Here is a 21,357-nt window from a genome sequence, read left to right as displayed (position 1 = left end):
TTTATTTAGTACTGACCTGAATAAGATATTTCACAAAGAGATGCCTTCATATAGTCCACAAGAGAAAATAATAGTTGTATTTATAAAAATGACCCGGTTCAAAAGTTTACATCCCCTTGATTCTTAATACTGTGTTCTTACCTGAAAAATCCTTCAGGTCCCACAAATTCTTTGGTTTTTCAGCATTTTTGTGTATTTGAACCCTTTCCAACAACGACTGTATGCTTTTGAGATCCATCTTTTCACACTGAGGACAACTGAGAGACTCGTAACTATTAGAGAAGGTTCAAACACTCACTAATGCTTTAGAAGGAAAAACAAAGCATTAAGAAAAAAAAATTATTTTCATAAATTTGTCTTCTGGGAGACATGTAACTATCTTCTGTAGGGCAGTACTAAATGAAAAAGTATGATATTTAGGCGAAATAGGCATGTAAACTTTTAAAACGGGTAATTTTTATACATTTAACTTTTTCTCTTGTTGACTATACATTAAACATATTTTATGTAATCTTATTCAGGTCAATACTAAATAAACTATAACATGCATTTTGTATGATCCTTCTTATTTTGGTAAAATAATTAACATTTTGCAGATTCTGAAAGGGGGTGCAAACTTTTGACCTCAACTGTATATGGTATAAATCTCAGTAAAAAGATTTATATTTCAAATAAATGCTATTCTTTGGAACTTTCTATTCATCACAGAATCCTGAAAAAAAGTATAATTGCATAAAAATATGAAGCAGCACAACTGTCTTTAACAGTGATTTTAATAAGATATATTAGCTGAGCACCAAATCGGCAGATTTAGATTTTTGAAGGATCATGTGACACTGAAAACTAAAGTAATGCTGCTGAAATTTCATCAACACAGGAATAAAATACATTGTAAAATATGTTAAAATTGTAGAATATCTCATTTTAATTTATAATTTATATAAATAATATTCTTTAATAATTACAGTATTTCATATACTCAGATACAAGATTTGTGTACATGTATAAAAAAATCCCTTTGAGTGCAGACTGTGGAAAGGCTCGGCATATAAGAATGAACCAAGGGACAATCCGTACTGAAATCATGGAGCGACCTTGAGTGACGTGTCAAGTGATATTACGTGGGTGGATGAGTGGGTGAATGTGTCAAATCATGTGTGTGCGTGTGCGCTGTATGAGTGGGTGAAGCTGCTGGCTGTGAGGATGTTTGTCAAGTTGACATGAAGCCAAGAGAATTAAGGGCAGAACAGAAAGAGAGTTGAATGGACACATTTACAAAAGCAAATATGTTATTGCAATGATTTTTAAGGAAAATTTAATTACAATGATTTCAACCATAGAATTTATTAATTGCTTTTTATGTGTGCATTCATATGATTTCCCACAGTTCAATTAATAAAGCTTCCACGTTTTAACCGAAAGCTAAGAGACTTCCATTTACAATATTGTGACAGATAATGATCCATTGAATCGTTAGATTGATATCGCAGTGTAGTGGCGATACCCAGTCCTAGTAGAAATGTGGGTCACTAGCAGCCTTAAGTATTAGTGTGGTCACATGTCCATCACATTGGCTACTACACGCCATCAAGAACAGCTGCCAGGCCACCAAATTTCTCCTTGTCTCCATAGCAACCACATCTCTTGACAACAACAGAGCTCTGGAAATACGGTGTAAATCGTCCCCTCACAGGGAGCTCAAATCCCCCAAACCACTGAAGGCTTAAATGCAAGGCCTCGACTGACAGTTCTCTAAATGTTTGCTTTACATTATTAGAACGGTGTCCTATACTGCCTCCAAACAAACAAAACCAACACATGGGCAAGTGTGTTTACTGAAGGAAGCGACAAATCGCACTGAGCAAACAAGATTACAGTTCTTACCACAGCAGCGGACGGGGAAAAAATTATAAATGAATGGCAAAGCGGCAAGCAAATATTGGATTTGAAGAACAAAAACTTGAATAAATTTTTTATGATGGCGGAGAGGAAAATCAAATGCTGTTTGACAGATTTGTTGACTTTTCGAATATGGAATGGGAAATTTCAATTATTGATGGTGATTTGTGAAAACAAACGTTACTTACAAGTTGTTTATTCATTGCCAAATGTGCATTGGTGACAGTCCTATGATATTCTCATAATTAGCCGAGTTATGAAAAAAAGTGTTGTCTTTTGTTCCTAGTTTTAATCGTTGTTTGTTTGACAAACAGGAGTCGGGTAATCTCAAAGTAGTTGTATTTCGATCAGCAAAGCATGCAAATTTCATCTGACTGTCAAAGAAGGGAGGGAAAAACATGGCTAGTGTCTGTCTAACGTCCTCCAATTCAGTGTGTGAATTATACAATAACTGTCTAGTGTTGTTCAAACACATATAACTTAATTTCTTTAATGAAAAACTAAAGGGGATATTTTACAGAATGTCCACGCTGCTCTTTTCCATACATTGAAAGGGAATATGGACTGTGACTGTCAAGTTTCAAAATGAGCAACATAGACTTTGTTCTAAAAAAATTAAATAAAATCATAATATTGTAAAATATCATTATATATATACAAATATTTCAGTTTTAACAGATTTAAAAATATAATTTATTCCTGTGATGCAAAGCTACATTTATTCCAGTCTTCAGTGCCACATAATCATTCAGAAATATTCTAATATGATGACTTGCTGCTCAGGACTCAGGACTTATTATTAATGTTGAATGAAAATAGCTATGCTGCTTAATATTTTTGTGGAAACCGAAAAGATTCAAGTGCGTAGAGCTGAAGCTCTATTGTAATTGTTAGAATGGCCAAGAATCCGCAATCTCCACGTAAAACTGACTGGGCAGACCATACTATAAGTCATGGAGAATTGAAACTTGGAGGGATGGTAGTACTCAGACCATCTACATCGTCACTAAAGCTTTCCCCAATCGGGCTGACAGGGGAGCTACAGCAATCAAAAGTACAAAATCGTTCATAACTCATAAAACTGTTGTCTTAACTCATAAAACTGTTCACAAATCCTGGTAAGCACATGCAACAGGTGATTCTAAACAAGCGTGCAAAGTTTTAGGGAGATCAGACCACAGCTGGCACTATAACAGTCATTAACATTTAAAAACATCATATTTCTATAGTAAATGACCTAGATTTGCCTAGTTTATTTTTTTTATTTTTTTAGGAATTGCAGCAAATTTTGAACCATAGATCTTTAAACATTGTAAATGCCCTTTTTCTGTCAGTTTTAATCAATTCAATGTTTCTATGTACTCATAGTACATGCTCATAGAATATGTACTCATTTTTTATTTAGTTAGTTATTTATTTTTTATCTTACTAATTACTAATTACTTACTTACTTACTAGTAAAAAAAATCTGTAAATCCATAAAAATGTGAGCAACAGTTATGCTATGTATTTTGTCGATATGCTCTCTTTTATTAATCCTAAAAGAGTGCTTGAGCAACTTGCTGTTTGTGATTTTCGTTTCTAAGTGTCAAAATCAGTGCCACACAAAAATATTTGTAGATGTTATTAAAATGTGCCTTATGTAACATCTAGAATAATATGGTTTAGTGTAAGTATACCCTACTTTTTGTTTTGATGTCCTTTTTGGGGGTTCTTATTAGTTACTCCCTCAAACCCCCCCTATTTTTCCTCCCACCTTCCCAAGTCCAATCTCCTTCCTCCCGGCATATCTGCTTTCCTAAAGCTTAGTCCATTTAAAGGAATGTCCAATTTAAGACATTCCCCTTGAGTGGGTTTTCATTCTCCAGAGGCCCAGGATCTCACTGCCAAAAGAGCTTTTTTTTTCCAGCCCGTTGGACTTCTGCTCGACCAGAGCCTGGCATGAGCATCCAGCCTTCCCTTTCATTCTCTCTTCATTTTTTTTTCTTTTAAACTCGTCGCTCGAGTCCCCTGTCATCCTACTTTGGACAAATCGGCCCTTGACAAAAGTTCTCTGCTCCTCAGAGCTATAAAAGCCTGGCTTTTTGATGCCTTGGTATGTCTAGTAAATAATACCTATGTGAATTGTGTAACCAAACAGAGTAGCAGAAATAATAACTAACTTCTAGATGGATGGATGGATGGATGGATGGATAGATAGATAGATTTCAGGCCACTTTCTCAATCTTGACATCTTTAGATCAAAGAGTCAAGCTGTATTTAAAAAAATGAGAGTGAGGGAAATAGGGGCCATGTTCATCAGTAGGTGGGTGAGGCTTAAAGGAGTGGGGAGGGAAAAATATCTGCCCTTTATTCTGCCAACCTCTTTGTTCTGTCACCCCCACCGGGAATTCTCCTATTCATGAGCTGCTTGCTTTTAATGTAAAATAATCCTCTCAATTAGGTATTAGTGACATTAATTGGCCCCAGTGTAATTGTCCCTTCACAGATGAGAGCTCCCAGCATGCCCACGAGGAGGAGAGAGAGAGAAAGCCTGCTTGCTTGCTGCTCTTCCCCCCGTCCGCCATACCACTGGACCGAAGCCAACAACAACTCGCAAAATCACTTTAAGATTCTGTTAAGCCTTGCCAACAGTGAGCCAAGCCGGGTACCAGAGTACCTGATGAGAAAAACCAAGATCAATTGAGGACACATGATTACAATGATAAGAGATATGGGGAAATAAGTGTATAATTATAATGCATTTTAAAGACTGTTAGGCCCAAACTTCCAAATGACTATTTAGTCAAACCTTATTGAACCCTTTAAGTGATGTGCTTGGAAAAAATAAACTTTTACATCAAATTTAAAGTTTGCATTTATGCCAGACATCGAAACATGCTTATAAACATTTTCTTAATTATTTCATAATTCTCAATGTGAAAGTCTCGAAAGTGTAGGTTCATTGTGGCCATGCTAATACAACAGTGACATTTAGTTAGGTCTTGCTAGATGCCACATATATTATCCAGCTATATCTAAATTCACAACAGAGCAGTATAAAGATTCTAGTGCATTGCGCCAAGGGTTGACGGCATTAAGGCCTCTAAATCCTTGATCGCCTCCCGCTTTGACCTGTGTGTTCCTTTGGGATTACCAGCCATGCACGACTAGTTCTCAGCTCTGATCTCAGCATGTTCTGGGGTCAGAGGGCTCTGCACATTCGGACTGAGCCCAAAAGCTCAGTATGACACATCATTCAAACAATGCAGTGGGCTTTGAACTCCATATGCGCCTCAAGTGTCATTGTTTTCCTCCTCTTTCAAATACAATGGAAGTTATCTATCCTCAATAATTCATTCCTTAAAGGCATGACAAATGATTATACAGAACTGAGAGCTTCGCTCATTCTTTTTTGTTTTAACATGCGGCAAACAAAGAAAGCAATCAATTAAAAAGCTTGTGTCCTCTAGAGGTATGCTGATGAAAGTAAAAAATCATTAGAGTAAAACGTAATTTGATTTTTAGAGACGACACTATCAAGTCTTATCAAGTCTATGGGTTGAATTCAGAAGCCTAAACTTACTACCTTTCTTTTTTTGGTATAGGTTCATAACAGGAACTTGTTATCCATGGATTTTGACCGTGTAACCAGGACTGAGAAAGTCTATGATGACCACAGGAAGTTCACCTTGAGGATCCACTATGACCATGCAGGAAGACCAACTTTGTGGGCTCCAAGTAGTCGACTAAATGGTGTCAATGTCACCTACTCACCGGGTGGCCACATCGCCGGAATCCAGAGGGGAACAATGTCAGTCCGAATGGAATATGACCAAAATGGGAGAATCACCTCAAAGATATTTGCAGATGGAAAATCATGGAGCTACACCTACCTAGAAAAAGTAAGTATCTTTATCTAGACAATTATCAGGTTAAAAAGTAATTGTTCTTTTCTCTTCTCTAGTTCTCTTTTGTTTCTTAAGAGATCTCTGTGAACTCAGTGAACGTCTTAATTTGTTACATTACCAAGCTTTAACCTTACGTGCTTTAGCAATGATCCCTGTCTAATGTGCAGATTGTGTTGTGCATTATTACTGCACATAGTCTGACAACTAACTTGTTCTTAAAATTTCACAGAAAAAAAGTAAAATGTCACTGTCTTGTTAATTAGAACCAATATCTGAGAAATACAAGACCTTTCTGTGTAATTTGAAAATGGCAGCTGTTTAGTACATTGAAATGCTGACATCCCAATATATGGGTTTAAAGTATTGATTGTAAGCTCCAAACTCACTCTATTTAATGTTTCTTGCCATTCTAAAATGACCATGTGCTTGTAAGATCAATAGCCTCAAAGTTTGAAAAAAAGAAAAGTTGCTTCCTGTTAAAATATAAACTCCAGAATATCCTCCCACTGACCTCCATATAAGGTGACATTATTAAAAATGGTATCAGGGGAGGGGGGGTATGATGACTTAATCCTCATTAAATGAGTTTTTGCCCTTCTTCATTTTTCAGTCAGTGTTGTAGAGCACCATATTTGTAATTTTTATGCACCCTGAAGTGATTCTGTGACACCCTACAGTTTGTTGTGCAGTTAGTCATGTGGTGCAATGTGACTCCTGGGTACTTAGTGACCTTCACTTTCACTGGGTGGAGAATTTCACATTTAACTGTTTGAAGTGCTCTCAGAATGTGTTGGGAATTACTATGCTTCATTAAATCAGCTTACTGAGCATCGTTTTGTCATTTTCCTTTGGCAGTCCATGGTGCTGCTGCTGTACAGCCAGCGACAATACATCTTTGAGTTTGACAAGAACGATCGCCTCTCTTCAGTAACCATGCCCAATGTGGCCAGGCAGACCTTGGAGACCACCCGTTCCATCGGCTATTACAGAAACACATACAGGCCACCTGAGGGCAACGCCTCAGTTTTGCAAGATTACAGCGAAGATGGACTGCTTCTTCAAACCATCCACCAAGGAACAGGGCGTAGAGTCATCTACAAGTATGGGAAACTCTCCCGACTGCTAGAAATCCTTTATGATACAACACGGATTGCCTTTTCTTATGATGAATCTGCAGGCATGCTGAAAACGGTGGGCCTTCAAAGTGAAGGCTTTGCATGTACCATACGCTACAGGCAGATTGGACCACTCATCGACAGACAGATCTTTCGCTTCAGCGAGGAAGGCATGGTGAATGCTCGGTTCGACTACAATTATGACAACAGCTTCCGGGTCACCAGCATGCAGGCAGTCATCAATGAAACCCCCTTACCTATTGACCTCTATCGCTACGATGACGTCTCAGGCAAAACAGAGCAGTTTGGCAAGTTTGGAGTCATCTACTATGACATCAACCAGATCATTACCACAGCTGTCATGACTCACACCAAACACTTTGATGCCTACGGACGAGTTAAAGAAGTGCAGTATGAGATCTTCCGTTCACTGATGTTCTGGATGATGGTACAGTATGACAACATGGGGCGAGTGGTGGCCAAGGAGCTTAAAGTGGGGCCCTATGCAAATACCACCCGTTACGCCTACGAGTATGATGCTGATGGCCAACTCCAAGTGGTGTCAATCAACGACAAGCCTCTTTGGCGCTACAGCTATGATCTGAATGGAAATTTGCACCTGCTTAGTCCCGGTAACAGTGCCAGACTTACACCTCTACGCTATGACATCCGGGACCGCATTACTCGATTAGGTGACGTGCAGTACCGGTTGGACGAGGATGGATTCCTCAGGCAAAGAGGCAATGAATTCTTTGAGTATAACTCTGCTGGGTTGCTTGTTAAAGCCTACAACAAAGTTAACGGATGGACCATCAAGTACCGCTATGATGGCTTGGGCAGGAGAGTGTCCAGTCGAAGCAGCCAAGGCCACCATCTGCAATTCTTCTACGCAGACTTGTCCAGTCCCACCAGAGTCACGCACATGTACAATCACTCAAGCTCAGAAATCACCTCGCTCTACTATGACCTTCAGGGCCACCTCTTTGCCATGGAGTTGAGCAGTGGGGATGAGTTCTACGTGGCCTGTGACAACATCGGTACACCGTTGGCTGTATTCAGTGGTGCCGGTCTCATGATCAAACAGATCCTGCGCACAGCTTTTGGCGAAGTGTATTTGGACTCCAACCCAAGTTTCCAGCTAGTAATAGGCTACCAAGGTGGCCTTTATGAGCCTCTTACAAAGCTTGTCCACATGGGACGCAGAGATTATGATGTTCTTGCAGGCCGATGGACCACTCCAGACCATGATGTTTGGAAGCGGCTCAACAGCAACAACATTGTGCCCTTCAACCTTTACATGTTTAAGAACAACAACCCACTGAGCAACAACCAAGAAACCAAGTGCTACATGACAGGTAACCACATAATTTCCTATCATTTCCCATGCTATTTACTATGTCCATCCATCTGTCAGTTATCTATTAGGATATTTATTAGCATGGAGCCTATGCCAGCACCTCAAAACGAAGGCTGGAAGGGTTACTAAATAGCCTGTAAATAACTTCACTGTTACAATTTACCCTCACCAATCTAAAACACCATGAACACCTGGTGCCAAGAATCCTTGCACTAGAGTGATTATTTTTCAGGCTCTCGGCCCAGCCCCAGCTTGGGGTGTTCTTGCCTCCACATACACTGCTTGTGAGCAATGACAGCACAACAAAGTCCCCTTTGTTCTTCATTCAGGTTGTTCCTCTGAAATACCCCATCAGTCTATGCTTCCCCAGCCTGTGCGGGAGGTAAATAGTAGTGAATGCTCCCTAGTGTTAGACAAATAACACAAAGGAGTCCATGAAACTAGAAGCTAGGGGCTGATTCGCTTTTCTCTCCACTTGAAAGTGAAATCACAGCCTTGCTCAAAGAAAACAAAATATTATAGTCACATTTGTAGTCTATAACAGTAAATGCATGCTGGGTTTTGACTGAAATCAAAGCCTTGGTTCAAGCTCTTGCTATCAGAGAAAAATAAATGCTATAGAATCATGATATAGGTTGTTTATGTTAGAGCGGCCTTGTGATAGTGTGTTCTTCTGTGTATTTCCTTTGGGTATCCTGTTGAAAAGATTTGTGGTGACATGAGCCCTTGTTCTCTTAAGATTCAAATGCAACATTCATACGCTGAGCTTATTTGGAGTGCTGCAGCAACCCTTCCCCTAACCCTTACCTTGGATGTAACACAAGTAAATCTCATGAGAGTTTTCCAGAACAAGTTTTACCTTTCACTTTTCTGGCTTAGGTTATGCATTGCATACCATTCCCCAAAATGCAACATTGGTGTGTTTCTTGTGATTATTCTTGTGTTTTAACTAACCAGCATTTTCTAAACTAGCCTATGCTGGCTTTCACTGGCTAATATTACTTTGGACTAGCTGTATTTCAAGCTAAGCTAACCACATAGGCACTAGGCTGTACCCTACAGTACATCATTAAAGTTAGCTTTGAAGAAGGAAATCTAAAGATTCTGCTGGATATTAGATGTACTTGAGTGGGTCGTCAGCCTTTTATGAATGATGGCATCGACATTTTCATTCCTTTCCCAAATACAGAAGGGTCCTTTCTATGTCCTTAATCACATTCATATTTAAAACAACCCTGTCAAGTGACACAGCCTTAAATAAAGGAGCAGTCGTCAGTGTGCACTTCATTGATGTAGCAATGTCTCTTCTATCCGTGACTAATGTATTTGATGCAGCAGGGGAAAATCGCTAAAAAGGCTATTTGATTCTGGTAAGGTTCATACTCTCTGTATCTGATTCGCTATCTAATGCTTATGAATATGCACAAATACAAAAATACATTTTCTGATTATAGAAAGGGTGACACATTTGGTCACAGCATGAAATATGTATGATTATCAAGGACACCAGCAGTTCTCAAAAAATCAAGTTTCTCACATGCTGGATGTAATTTTATCAGGTTTTTGTGTGGACAAATTGCTACAAATGATTATCTTTTTTTGGAGACTTGCCACTTCCTGTGGAGGATTAATCATATTTAGCCCAGTCTCTGAAACTAGTGTTGCCTGTAATGACTGCAGGAGCTTATTTCAAGAAGGAGCTCACTTGGCATGTGTCCTGATTTGCAATGAATTACGCTTTTTGTGCTGTAGTTTGCCCCAAATAGAGTAAATTGTTATACAGGTATTATCAGTGAGTGCTGCAGTTACCTTTTGCTCTGCTGTAAGTGTATTTCATCGCAGCATTTCTCTTTCAACAGATGTTAACAGCTGGCTAGTGACGTTTGGTTTCCAGCTATACAACGTCATCCCTGGCTACCACAAACCTGCCACGGACAGCATGGAGCCTTCGTACGAGCTCATTCACACTCAGATGAAGACTCAAGAGTGGGACAGCACCAAGGTAATTCATCCAACAAATTTGTCTTTTTTTTTGCCCACCTTTTTAAAAACACACCTGGCCTTTGACTCCAACTTCAGACGTTATTTGCAGTACCTTGACCTTTCAGTTTGCCGCCTCCCAAAGGAGTCTACAGCAATCAACCCAGATGCTTGTGCGAATAAGCATGGCCTCTGCTCTGACTCCTCAAGCCAAGGGAAAGGGGTCAAGCTAAAGAGCCCTTGTAATAGGACTGCCATTAGGGAAATTCACTCCAAATTTCCTCCAGCAGCAGCCATTGATTTCAGCTCAGTCTTTCACACTCTTTAGCTCTCTAAAAGATGTTGTCTCCCTCTCTTTCCCTATCTTTATGCTTCTTTGTCTCAATGCTCCCTGTTTTTCTCAGTCTCAGACATGCACTGATTATCGAGCCTCCTTTAAGCCATCTGAATAATTGAGAAGCCAGTTGGACATGGTGGCGGCTCTTTTGGCTGTTGGTAAGGACACCTTACCTCTTAAGCTGTCCTGGCTCAAACTAATGGTTCTTTCGAGAAGATATAGGGTATATAGGGCTACACGGTATTATGGGTAGCTGACACAACAAATACTTTTTGAGAAGTTGGCATATCCATCGGTGTCAAATGCTGTCCTCCATATTAAATTATTTTAAACGGCATATAATATATAATAATTTATCTTTGCCATCGAAAGAATAAACTACATTTAAAAAAATAAATTAAAATAGAAAACAGCTAAAAAAAAATAGCGACTTTATATCTTATAATTCTGACTTTTCTTCTCGCAATTGCAAGTTTAAATCTTGCAATTTTAAGAATTGTGTGATATAAACTCGCAATTGCGAGTTATAAAGTCAGAATTGCAAGATATTAACTCACAGTTGTTGTTTTTTTTACAATTGCGAGTTTATGTCTCTCAGTTGTTTATATCTCGCAATTCTGACTTTATAACATGCAATTGTGAGTTAAAGGGATAGTTCACCCAAAAATGAAAATTTGATGTTTATCTGCTTACCCCCAATGCATCCAAGATGTAGGTGACTTTGTTTCCTCAGAAAAACACAAACGAAGATTTTTAATGAAAACCGGTGCAGTCTGCCAGCCTTATCATGGACGTGAATGGGCACCAAACCTTTAAAAGTAAACAAAAACATGCACAGACAAATCCACATTACACCCTGCTACTCGTGACGATACATTGATGTCTTAAGACACGAAACAATCGGTTTTTGTGAGAAACTGAACAGTATTTATATCATTTTTTACCTTTGATACACAGCCACGTCCATCTGTCATGAGCACGAGTTTGGCATCAGTCACGTCACATGTGCACGCGCTCTGGCGTAGAATACGCAAACTCAGTAAGGGGAAATCAGTGAAAAGTCCCGGATGAGTTTGCGCAAGCAAACGTAATCTTTTAGCTTTAAATCGGTTTAAACAATCAGGATACGCGCAAGTAATTACCATTTTGAACAGCCGCTATACCCACAATCTCTGTGCTCTATGTTAACAATGAGTGTCGTATACATGCGACAGATCGCTTACGGTGTTTGCGTATTCTACGCCAGAGCGCATGCACATGTGACGTGACTGATGCCAAACTCGTGCTCATGACAGATGGACGTGGCTGTGTATCAAAGGTAAAAAATGATATAAATACTGTTCAGTTTCTCAGAAAAACCGATCGTTTCGTGTCTTAGGACATCAGTGTATCGTCACGAGTCGCAGGGTGTAATTTGGATTTGTCTGTGCATGTTTTTGTTTACTTTTAAAGGTTTGGTGCCCATCCACGTCCATGATAAGGCTGGCAGACTGCACCGGTTTTCATTAAAAATCTTCGTTTGTGTTTTTCTGAGGAAACAAAGTCACCTACATCTTGGATGCATTGGGGGTAAGCAGATAAACATGAAATTTTCATTTTTGGGTGAACTATCCCTTTAAGTCATAATTGTGAGGTATAAACTCGCAATTCTGAAAACATATCAGTATTTTTTCCCTCAAAATTGGGCTTTATTGGACTAAATTAAACAATTCTAAGAAAAAAGTCAGAATTGCGAGAAAAAAGTCAGAAATGCATGATACCAACTCACAATTGCAAAATAAAACTTTATATAACGCAATTCTGAAAAAAAGGTCAGAATTGTGACTTTATATCTTGTGATTCTGACTTTATAACACACAGTTGCGGTTTTGTATCTCACAATTCTAAAAAAAAAAAAAAAAGAGTCGGAATTGCGAGTTTGTATCATGCAATTCTGAGAAAAAAGTCAAAATTTCAAGTTTTAAAGAATTGCAAGATATAAACTTTTTTAGTTTATATTTCGCAATCAAGACTTTTTCTCAGAATTACAAGTTTATATTTCACAATTCTGACTTTATAGAGTTATTAAGTCAGAACTGTGAGGTTATATCTCAAAATTCTAAGAAAAAAAGTCAGAAGTGCAAGATACTAAAAACAGAAAAAACTAAATTTTTTTATGATTCAATTCTGGAAAAAAGGTCAGAATTGTAAGTTTATATCTCGCAATTCTGACTTTATAACTAGCAATTCCGAGTTTATATCTTGTGATTCTGACTTTATAACATGCAGTTGCGAGTTTATATCTCAAAATTACGAGTCTGAATTGCGAGTTTGTATCATGGAATTCTGAAAAAAAAGTCAAAATTTGAAGTTTATTTCTCACAATTCTGACATTATAATGCAGTTGCGAGTTTATATCTGACATTCTGAGAAAAAAAGAATTGTGAGTTTGATTCATGCAGTTTTTTATTTTTTTTATTCAGTGGCGGAAACAGTGGCTTCCATACCTTGGCGAGCACAAAAGACTTAACATAACATTTTAACAAATCATTTGACTTGTCAAATACATTCATATAAATTATAACCTAAAGTTCCACATTTATAAGAATTTTTGACATAGCATTTATACTGTAGTGGCTATATATATATGTCTCCCAGTAAATTTTAAAAAGAAAATTAGAAAAATTAGAAATTAAGCTTTCATTTTATTCAGAATTTTTAATTAAGCTTTTATTCATTGATATATGAAAAATAGTCTTTAGAACACAATTGTTTAATACATTACCTCTTAGATAATGAAAATAAATATTGTGTTAATAGCATTTCATAAAATCAGTTGTACCGTGATATACAAAATTTTTTCTGCCCACCCCTATGCTATGTGGATGTAAAAAAGCAACTTAAACTGCTTGAATTTTTAAAACTGATAGGTATGGTAAGTTTAGTTCCCTTGATGGTAAGAACTTCCATTCCACGCGTCAAACAGTATAAGCAGCACAACCTCAAACTATCAGGCTCTATAATAAGCAAGCATTTGAGCCTGAGCGACATGGGTGAGCCTTAGACAGCTGAGATATGAGATTTTAAATGTAAAGTGATGGAGCTATTTGAAGCCGTCAGCCTGGCAGGTTTCATATGGCTTTCACACATTCAAGGAGAAGCGGAGTAACCAAAAAAGGACTTTCAAGTTTTAGACACCCCAGATTTTGTTTTTGTTTAGTTGAGTTGTGAGGGAAAACACTCTCTTGCAAAGAGTTCTGTTGGGTTTTGACAGTCGTGCTCGCGTCCCAATAGAGTATCTTTGTTGTAGAAGGTATTAAACCAGACTTGTCCTAATGAATTCTCTTTTGGGAACCAATCATTATAATTTAATCAAGAGCACACAGTCTTCATAGTGTGCTCTTGCATAAAAAGCTGTTTAAATTGTCAGGGCGTGTATTTAAAACAAGTCTCCACCAATGGAAAACTAAAAACATTAGGGCTTACTTGCGGTCACTGGATCCAACCATCACCTCCATCAACACAGCGGGAAATAAACTTTTCTAGTGTGACCACTTCTCAAAACCTGTGAAAAGTTAAAAGACTTGCATTCGAAGGTTTGTTTCCTAGGGATGGTGTGGGCTGACTTCAAATCATCTTGGACACAATGCAAAGATACAACGATGAACTCTGTTGGGCAGCAATCTCTACCCTCAAGGGAGACTCCTGTCATGTACCTCGTAGGGTTCACTCCTATGGGAACCTCAGAAGTGCATCCAATACCTCTTTCAAGGCTGCTCTCAAAGCGCCTAATTCAATTCCAAACCCTTGCTTGAATTTTCCATTTCAAATGGTTTTTAGATTCTTTACGAGACAGTAAAAACTTCTGAATGTTTACTCTGAGACTGAAACTTTACTGTGGAAGCGAGAGCGAAAAAGAACGATTTGTGTCCCACAGCCTTTTGCGTAGTCAAGCCTACTGAGTTACCCATTAATCAGCTCTCTCTGGCTCAACCCCACACACAGATTTTTCCCTTTTATTAGGGGGCAGTAAACAATTCTAATTGCCAACCAATTTGCTTTTTGGCAGTGTAATTGTGGGGTCATTTATGGGCTTTTAAAGCAGCTGCATTAAAAAAAAAATCTACTAATGGCCTTGCAGCTGTACTGCTGCACTTTTGAGAGTCTAAAGTGGGTTGTTTATGCCATAATGCCCATGTTACATTTACAAGACCTGCAGTGCAGAGTATCTGAAGGCATAGAGGAAATGACCCTTCATTACCAGTAGCTATTTCTCCATTTTTTTTTCTGCCTGAAATTTGCTATTTTACAACTAATAAGAAACCCTACTACCTACACAAGAACCACTGAAGGAGGGATGAACTCAGCATGTGTTAGATTTTGTCCCAAAATGTAAAAAAACAACAAGCAAACAAACAAAAAAACAAGAAATTTTATTTCGCACAAGGACAATTAGTGACATTATTTTAATTTCATTAACATGATGTCATTGCCAAATTAACGTTCTTATTAAATAAAGACGTCATAATGTACTCATGTAATTCTTTTTTTTTCCCAATAATTCCAGGTGTTTTGTTGTCGTTTTACAAAATACAATTTAATATATCGATATGATGTTTTTTCGCTTTTGATTTTGGTGCGAAATATTGACTTTGGTTTTGAGATTCGCCTGCTCCATCCTGGGTTCTTACTCTTAGCCAGCACTTCCTAATTCAATTGGAGGCTTTTTGGATAGGAGCTCTCCTGCCTCTAACACCGAACGTGATGGATTTAGTGCTCTGAAAATTTCCAGCAACAGCTGGATAGTGAGCGCTGACTTTTTATCACTCTCTTTCCCCTTGCCGTTTAGACTCCCAGGGTCTTAAAGACCTGTGTGGATGAGAAATGATGCAAATGTGCTGGCCGATATCCACTGGATGTCCGCAGATTGATTTTGACTTTGATCAGAGCCCTGCACTGATAGACCTTCATGCTGTCTGACCACCCAGTGCTATATGAATGATGCATTCCTTTTCCCTTTTTTTTTTTTTTGGTTGGAGAAAAGTCAAATAGGTAGGGTGCAGCATAGTTGGCCCTCACCATCCGTTTATCTCTCTGTGCCCTCTGAACTGTGACCAGAATGAGAAGGCTGGTGAAATAAACAAACAAATTGTGGTGCAGTGTGAAGTATACTACAGGCATTTCTGAATTTTTTTGTCAGCAAATGCCTACTTAAAGGAAAAGTTGACTTCCAGAACAAAAATCTACAGATAGTTTGCTCACCTCCTTGTCATCCAAGATGTTCATGTCTTTCTTCAGTTGTAAAGAAATTGTTTTTTTTTTTTTTTTTAGAAAACATTTAAGGATTTCTTTCCATATAGTGGACTTCTATGGTGCCCCCGAGTTTGAACTCCCAAAATGCAGCTTCAAAGGGCTCTAAATGATCCCAGCCGAGAAAGAAGGGTCTTATCTAGCAAAACGATCAGTTATTTTTCAAAAAATTGACAAATTATATACATTTTAACCTCAAATGCTCCTTGTCTAGGTCTGTGTCAACTCTGTGTATTCCTGTTCAAGACAGTTTTTCAACCTCCCCCAACTTCAAAATCGTCCTACATCACTGCAGAAGTACCCAGTGTTTACAAAGTAAATGTGCAAAGAAGATCAAATGCCTTTAAAAAAAATTAAAACAGCAATGTAGGACGATTTTGAAGTTAGGGAAGAAAATGAGATGGGAGTTTTGTGACATACCCTAACTGTCATGAACCGGAATACACAGAGTTCAGTTTTTTGTGATTTTTTTATTTTATTTTTTTTTAGAAATCGTTTTACTAGATAAGACCTTTCTTCCTTGGCTGGGATCATTTAGAGCCCTTTGAAGCTGCATTTAAACTGCATTTTGGAAGTACAAACTCAGGGGCACCATAGAAGTCCACTATATGGAAAGAAATCCTCAAAAAACATAATTTCTTCACGACTGAAGAAAGAAAGACACGAACATCTTGGAAGGCAAGGGGGTGAGTAAATTATCTGTGAATTTTTGTTCTGAAAGTGATCTTCTCCTTTAAATTGTTGTAAATTAAATGTGCATAGCAGTTTAGAATTTTTAATCTTAAAGATTTCAATTCTGGATTTCAATCAGGAGAAACCTGTGAGGAACAGGAGACCCCATTTGTTGTCCATTAAATCTCATCACTATCTATTGAAAATATTGAAGAGATCTTTTGTTCCTTTCCAAGTTCAGTAACTTAATCTGTAGTGAAGGGCGACACTCAGCTGAGAGCAAAAAGAAGGCAAAGGGAGAGATGGGGACATATCCTCTGAGGGAATCATATCAGATAACACAAGAACTTTGTTCTAGTGCCAGAGCTTCAGCTGGACTCTGTTTCTCCTTCCGGACATGAGCCCTGGAGTCTGACACCCAGAACATGCTGTTTCTAGGACTAGTACAATCCATCTGCACGCTTAGGTCCCTCATGGTTATCTAAATCTACTCTTGGGGCGAGGGTTTCCCGTCAAGTCACATTAAAGGAGAGGATGACTTATTACTGCATAATTGTTGGCCTAAAGAGAGTCTTGTATTCAGTTCTCCTCACGAGAACCTGTTTATTCCCTACAAACAAAAGTTATTCAAGAGTTGAAGAGTCAGATCAGCACATTTGGAAGAAAAAAAAAAATCACCTGATCCGCACTTCCTCACACCTGAACATAAAATAGAATGAGATATGCTACGTAGTTATATCAGGAAATGTGAAATGTTTGAAGTGTTAATGAAGCAGCACGATTCTTGGTTGAGGGGAAAGTTGAGCAGCTGAACGTGGGGGTAGGATGAGTTTCCCGCTGAGATCACCCATGATGCACAAACCATCAGGAAATGTTTCTTACTCCCAGGAAATAGCAGCAGCGAAGGCGGTGGGCGCATGACGCCTGCCACTGGAGGAGATAATATAATGAATGTGAATTTCATATGCAAGGATTTACAACGTACAGTGTTTTGCTGAGATGCAACGTGTCATAATATGTCACATTCAATCAGTACCGCCACAGACCTCACTGTGGTCAGCAGTAATTGCGAATGTTGTTTTGGAGATGCAATATCATTTAATTTATTCACTCAATGAAAGTAGTCACCCATGATCAATGTGAAACCCACAAGTTGATGCCAGGACACTCATGCAGTTTTCTCTGTCTTCTTGCAGTCCGTTCTAGGTGTACAATGTGAAGTCCAAAGGCAGCTGAAGTCTTTCGTCCGACTGGAGCGGTTTGACCAGATCTATGGGTCGAGTGATTCCGGTTGCCCTCAAACCCCTCACCGCACGCTCTTCGCCACAGGGGCCACGCTCTTCGGGAAAGGCGTGAAAGTAGCCATCCGGGAGGGCCGTGTTGCTGCTGACATTATTAGCCTGGCCAACGAGGATGGACGACGAATCGCAGCGGTCCTAGACAAGGCCACCTACCTGCAGGATTTACACTTCACCATTGCAGGTTTGGACACGCACTATTTTGTGAAATCAGGACCGGTAGAGGGCGACCTATCTTTGCTGGGCATGACGGTGGGCCAGCGCACACTGGAGACGGGTGTGAACGTAACAGTCTCACAAGTCAACACTGTCCTCAGTGGCCGTTCGCGTCGCATAACCGATATCCAGCTCCAGTACGGTATGCTGTGCCTCAATGTCCGCTACGGCAGCAGCCAGGATGAAGAGAAAGTCCGTGTACTGGAGCTCGCACGTCAGAGGGTCGTCACAGCCGCCTGGGCTCGTGAACGTCACAGACTACGGCAAGGAGAAGAGGGCTCTCGAGCTTGGACGGATGGCGAGAGGCAGCAGCTCCTGAGTGCCGGACGCGTGGCGGGCTACGAAGGCTTCTACATAGTATCGGTCGACCAGTTCCCAGAGTTGGCCGACAACGTAAATAACATCCACTTCTTGCGACAGACTGAGATGGGTCGCAGGTGACATGAACGCGAAAGGAACCCGTGCTCGGACTCAGCGTCCAGGACTTCTTGCCAAAGACAAGTTGCGTTTGTGACCATATTATGTTACTTTATTTTTATGTTGACTGTGCCAGACTTATTTTTTTAATACATGACGTACATGGTTGAAAACAGTTGCACTGTTTCGACAGCAGAGTGCCCTTCTCTCTTTTGGTAATTCTTAAACCCCCTTTGCCCCTTAAGTGTGGCTGCTAGAAGACGGCATATGGCAGTGTCGGCGGTTTATTCGGTTCTGCCTTCGAGTTTGTGGGTTTGCTCAAAGGAATATAGGAAGAAGGCTGGTAATGCATTATGCTCACTGGCTCAGCCTGCTGCCAGACGAGCAGATTGTTATTCACGAGCTTCACTCCACTCTGCCTTTTCCCGCGCCTCAGCCAAGGAGAGACCTCTTTTAATCGCTTCTTTTTATACTTGAAAGCCCACCGGCTGTGTCATTCTTAAACAAGGACATTGGTGTTTGCAGTGCATCGCTACCAGTTCAGATTCCTAGCTGAACCCATCTCATGTTCAAAACTTGTTGTGGTGTCTTGTAATATTTTGGGACTGGGTGGCTTGCTGGTAACATTCATTTTTTTATTATTATTTTTATTTCAGATTTTGACCAAATGGCTTAAAACACGAATAGAAAGGGAAACAAAGAATGAAGTATGCACACTTAAAATCTGGAAAATTGACAGAAGTTTTACAAACTACAAACAGCTCCAAAACCTAGTGAGCTGCTTACCATTTTAATGGTCATTCTGATTTGACAGCTGTTCTAATAGGTAGTTAGATTTAGTCTTATTCGAGGCAGCATCAGATAAAGCCAGGTGAGTAAAACAAATCCAAGATGGCCAACGAGGTGCAAGAAATGTTGATTAAATTTTTTTAAATATTTAATTCAGTGCTTAAAACTGAAATCTCTACTGAAATGTGTGAGAGATTAAAATCAATCACCTATGATGGTTCCATCTTGTTAGGGTGCTGCCTATGAAGGCAGTACACAGCAAGGCAGCTGACTAGGTTTTGGAATGGAGCTACTGAGACTATGGTTGTTTTTGTAATAAAATAGTTTGAGAGCAACACATTATTTCATAGTAACTCACATAAAACGGTATAAAAATTGTGAAAGCATACAAAAATGTGAACATTTGTCCCTTTTTATTGCTAATTGTTGTACTTGAACAATGCCTAGTGTTTCAACACATGGAATAAAGTCCAGAAAAGTCGGTCAATTCAATTGATTTGTTTTCATGGTTAAAACAAGGAGTTGCATATGGGCCATTCCTAAGAATGACAGTATTTATTTTAGTGCTGTGTTTTTTAGAGGAGTATACATCCTCATGTTTGTCAGTGAAATAAACGCTTCAAGCGTAAAGCGGCATGAATGCTTAAAAAAAAGAAGCACATTACTTAAACGTGCACTCAGACTCCTTTTTTTTTGAAGAAGAAGAAGAAGAAGAAATGTACTGAGTGCTGCAAGCACTGCACATTGTGGTAAGGAACGGTGACAACCCCTGTGAACAGCCTTTGCCCCGAGGGTCTCCCAAGCAAGGGGCGACGTCGTAAGTGCTCTGAATATGAAAGTCTGCAAGCTGCCTGAAATGCATTAAAGCCTGAAGGTGCGTCATTTAGAGGTTGAAATGCACGTCAACCCACAATCTGGATACGTGAACTTCAAAGAGCATCTATTTCTGGTTTGATGGTGTTAATATGTCGGACATGGGCATTGGCGCTTCACGTTAGCGTTTGGTTTTATGAATCTGCCCCTGCTGTCGCTCTTGGGGAATTCACTTGGGGATGGTCACCTAGATGAATAGATCAAGTGTTTTAAGCTGTATAATATTGTCGAGCATATTTTTGGTTTGTTTTACTGTCATTGAATGCAGTGACATCATGAGTCTGACAATATCGCTGTATTTAAAAACAATGATGAATGAAGGAAAAAATGCAATGTGTTAAATTGCACTGACATGCATCGTAAGGCTTTTATTTTTTCTAAACTTTTGGACTCATTTGGACTTTTCGTTTGTTCTCAACACTGTGTTTCTAAATGCTTCTCTTTGGAAATGTAAATAAGATGACAAGAAATGGGCTGTAAATAAAAATGCAAATGTAGATACCTTTTAGAGCTACAGCAGTGAATCTGTGTAGTCTTTAGTTAAAGACGAAAAAATAAAGAATATTTTGTGTTTACATTTATTTCACGTCATTGTGATTTCCATCATATTTAATTTTTTTTTTTTTTTTTTTTTAATAACTGTTTTCAAACAGGTTTCCAGAACACTCCTGTTGCCCCTGGTTTGTACTGTTTAACTTATTTTATGTGAAAACAACTCTATGGAGGCCTGTTTTGGTGAAAAAAAGAATATATCTTACACTGTGCTTTTATATAGATATATCACAATTGATATTTCTCCTAACTTTTTACATTTAGGACTTTTTTTACTTATATTAACCTTTATCTCACTATTACTGTTCTGTTTTTAAAACTTTTATCCTCTTTGCAGTTCGATCAAATAGTGAGAAAGATGAGCTAATATCATCACAGCTGATATTACTGTGTTGGGTTATTAGTCACACTAGAATATTATGACTTTATATAACAGTACAGTGTTCCACGCAGCACATGTGAACAGGATATTTTGGTAAATTCATTAGCTCATCTATTCAATGAATGCATTAATTTGCATATTGCACATTTGCACACTACGTGCTGCAGAACTAGTAAGAATAGTATGTTAGTATGCTACAATATTCACATCGCATTTATAGCAATACTCCTGGATTACTCTAATATTTTACCCGAAAGCTCCAGGTTGAAGAATTTTAGATGCATGCAAACA

The 21,357-nt window shown here is 38.9% G+C and overlaps 1 protein-coding gene across 1 annotated transcript in view; it reads left to right on the top strand.

Annotated features, from left to right (window-relative positions):
* The window catches only part of tenm4 (teneurin transmembrane protein 4), a 169,972-nt gene extending 149,265 nt beyond the window's left edge, over positions 1 to 20,707 (top strand). The window contains exons 24-27 of the mRNA XM_073817373.1: positions 5,487 to 5,783; positions 6,645 to 8,259; positions 10,121 to 10,263; positions 17,736 to 20,707. Coding sequence (XP_073673474.1) covers positions 5,487 to 5,783; positions 6,645 to 8,259; positions 10,121 to 10,263; positions 17,736 to 18,494 — 2,814 coding nt within the window. The 3' untranslated portion in view covers positions 18,495 to 20,707. The remainder of the gene's footprint in view (positions 1 to 5,486; positions 5,784 to 6,644; positions 8,260 to 10,120; positions 10,264 to 17,735) is intronic.
* Positions 20,708 to 21,357: the final 650 nt, after the last annotated feature.

Source organism: Garra rufa, chromosome 14 (genome assembly GCF_049309525.1).
Source record: "Garra rufa chromosome 14, GarRuf1.0, whole genome shotgun sequence".
Classification (NCBI taxonomy): domain Eukaryota; kingdom Metazoa; phylum Chordata; class Actinopteri; order Cypriniformes; family Cyprinidae; genus Garra; species Garra rufa.
Note: the sequence above shows the minus strand (reverse complement) of the source record. Positions and strands in the feature narration are given on the sequence as shown.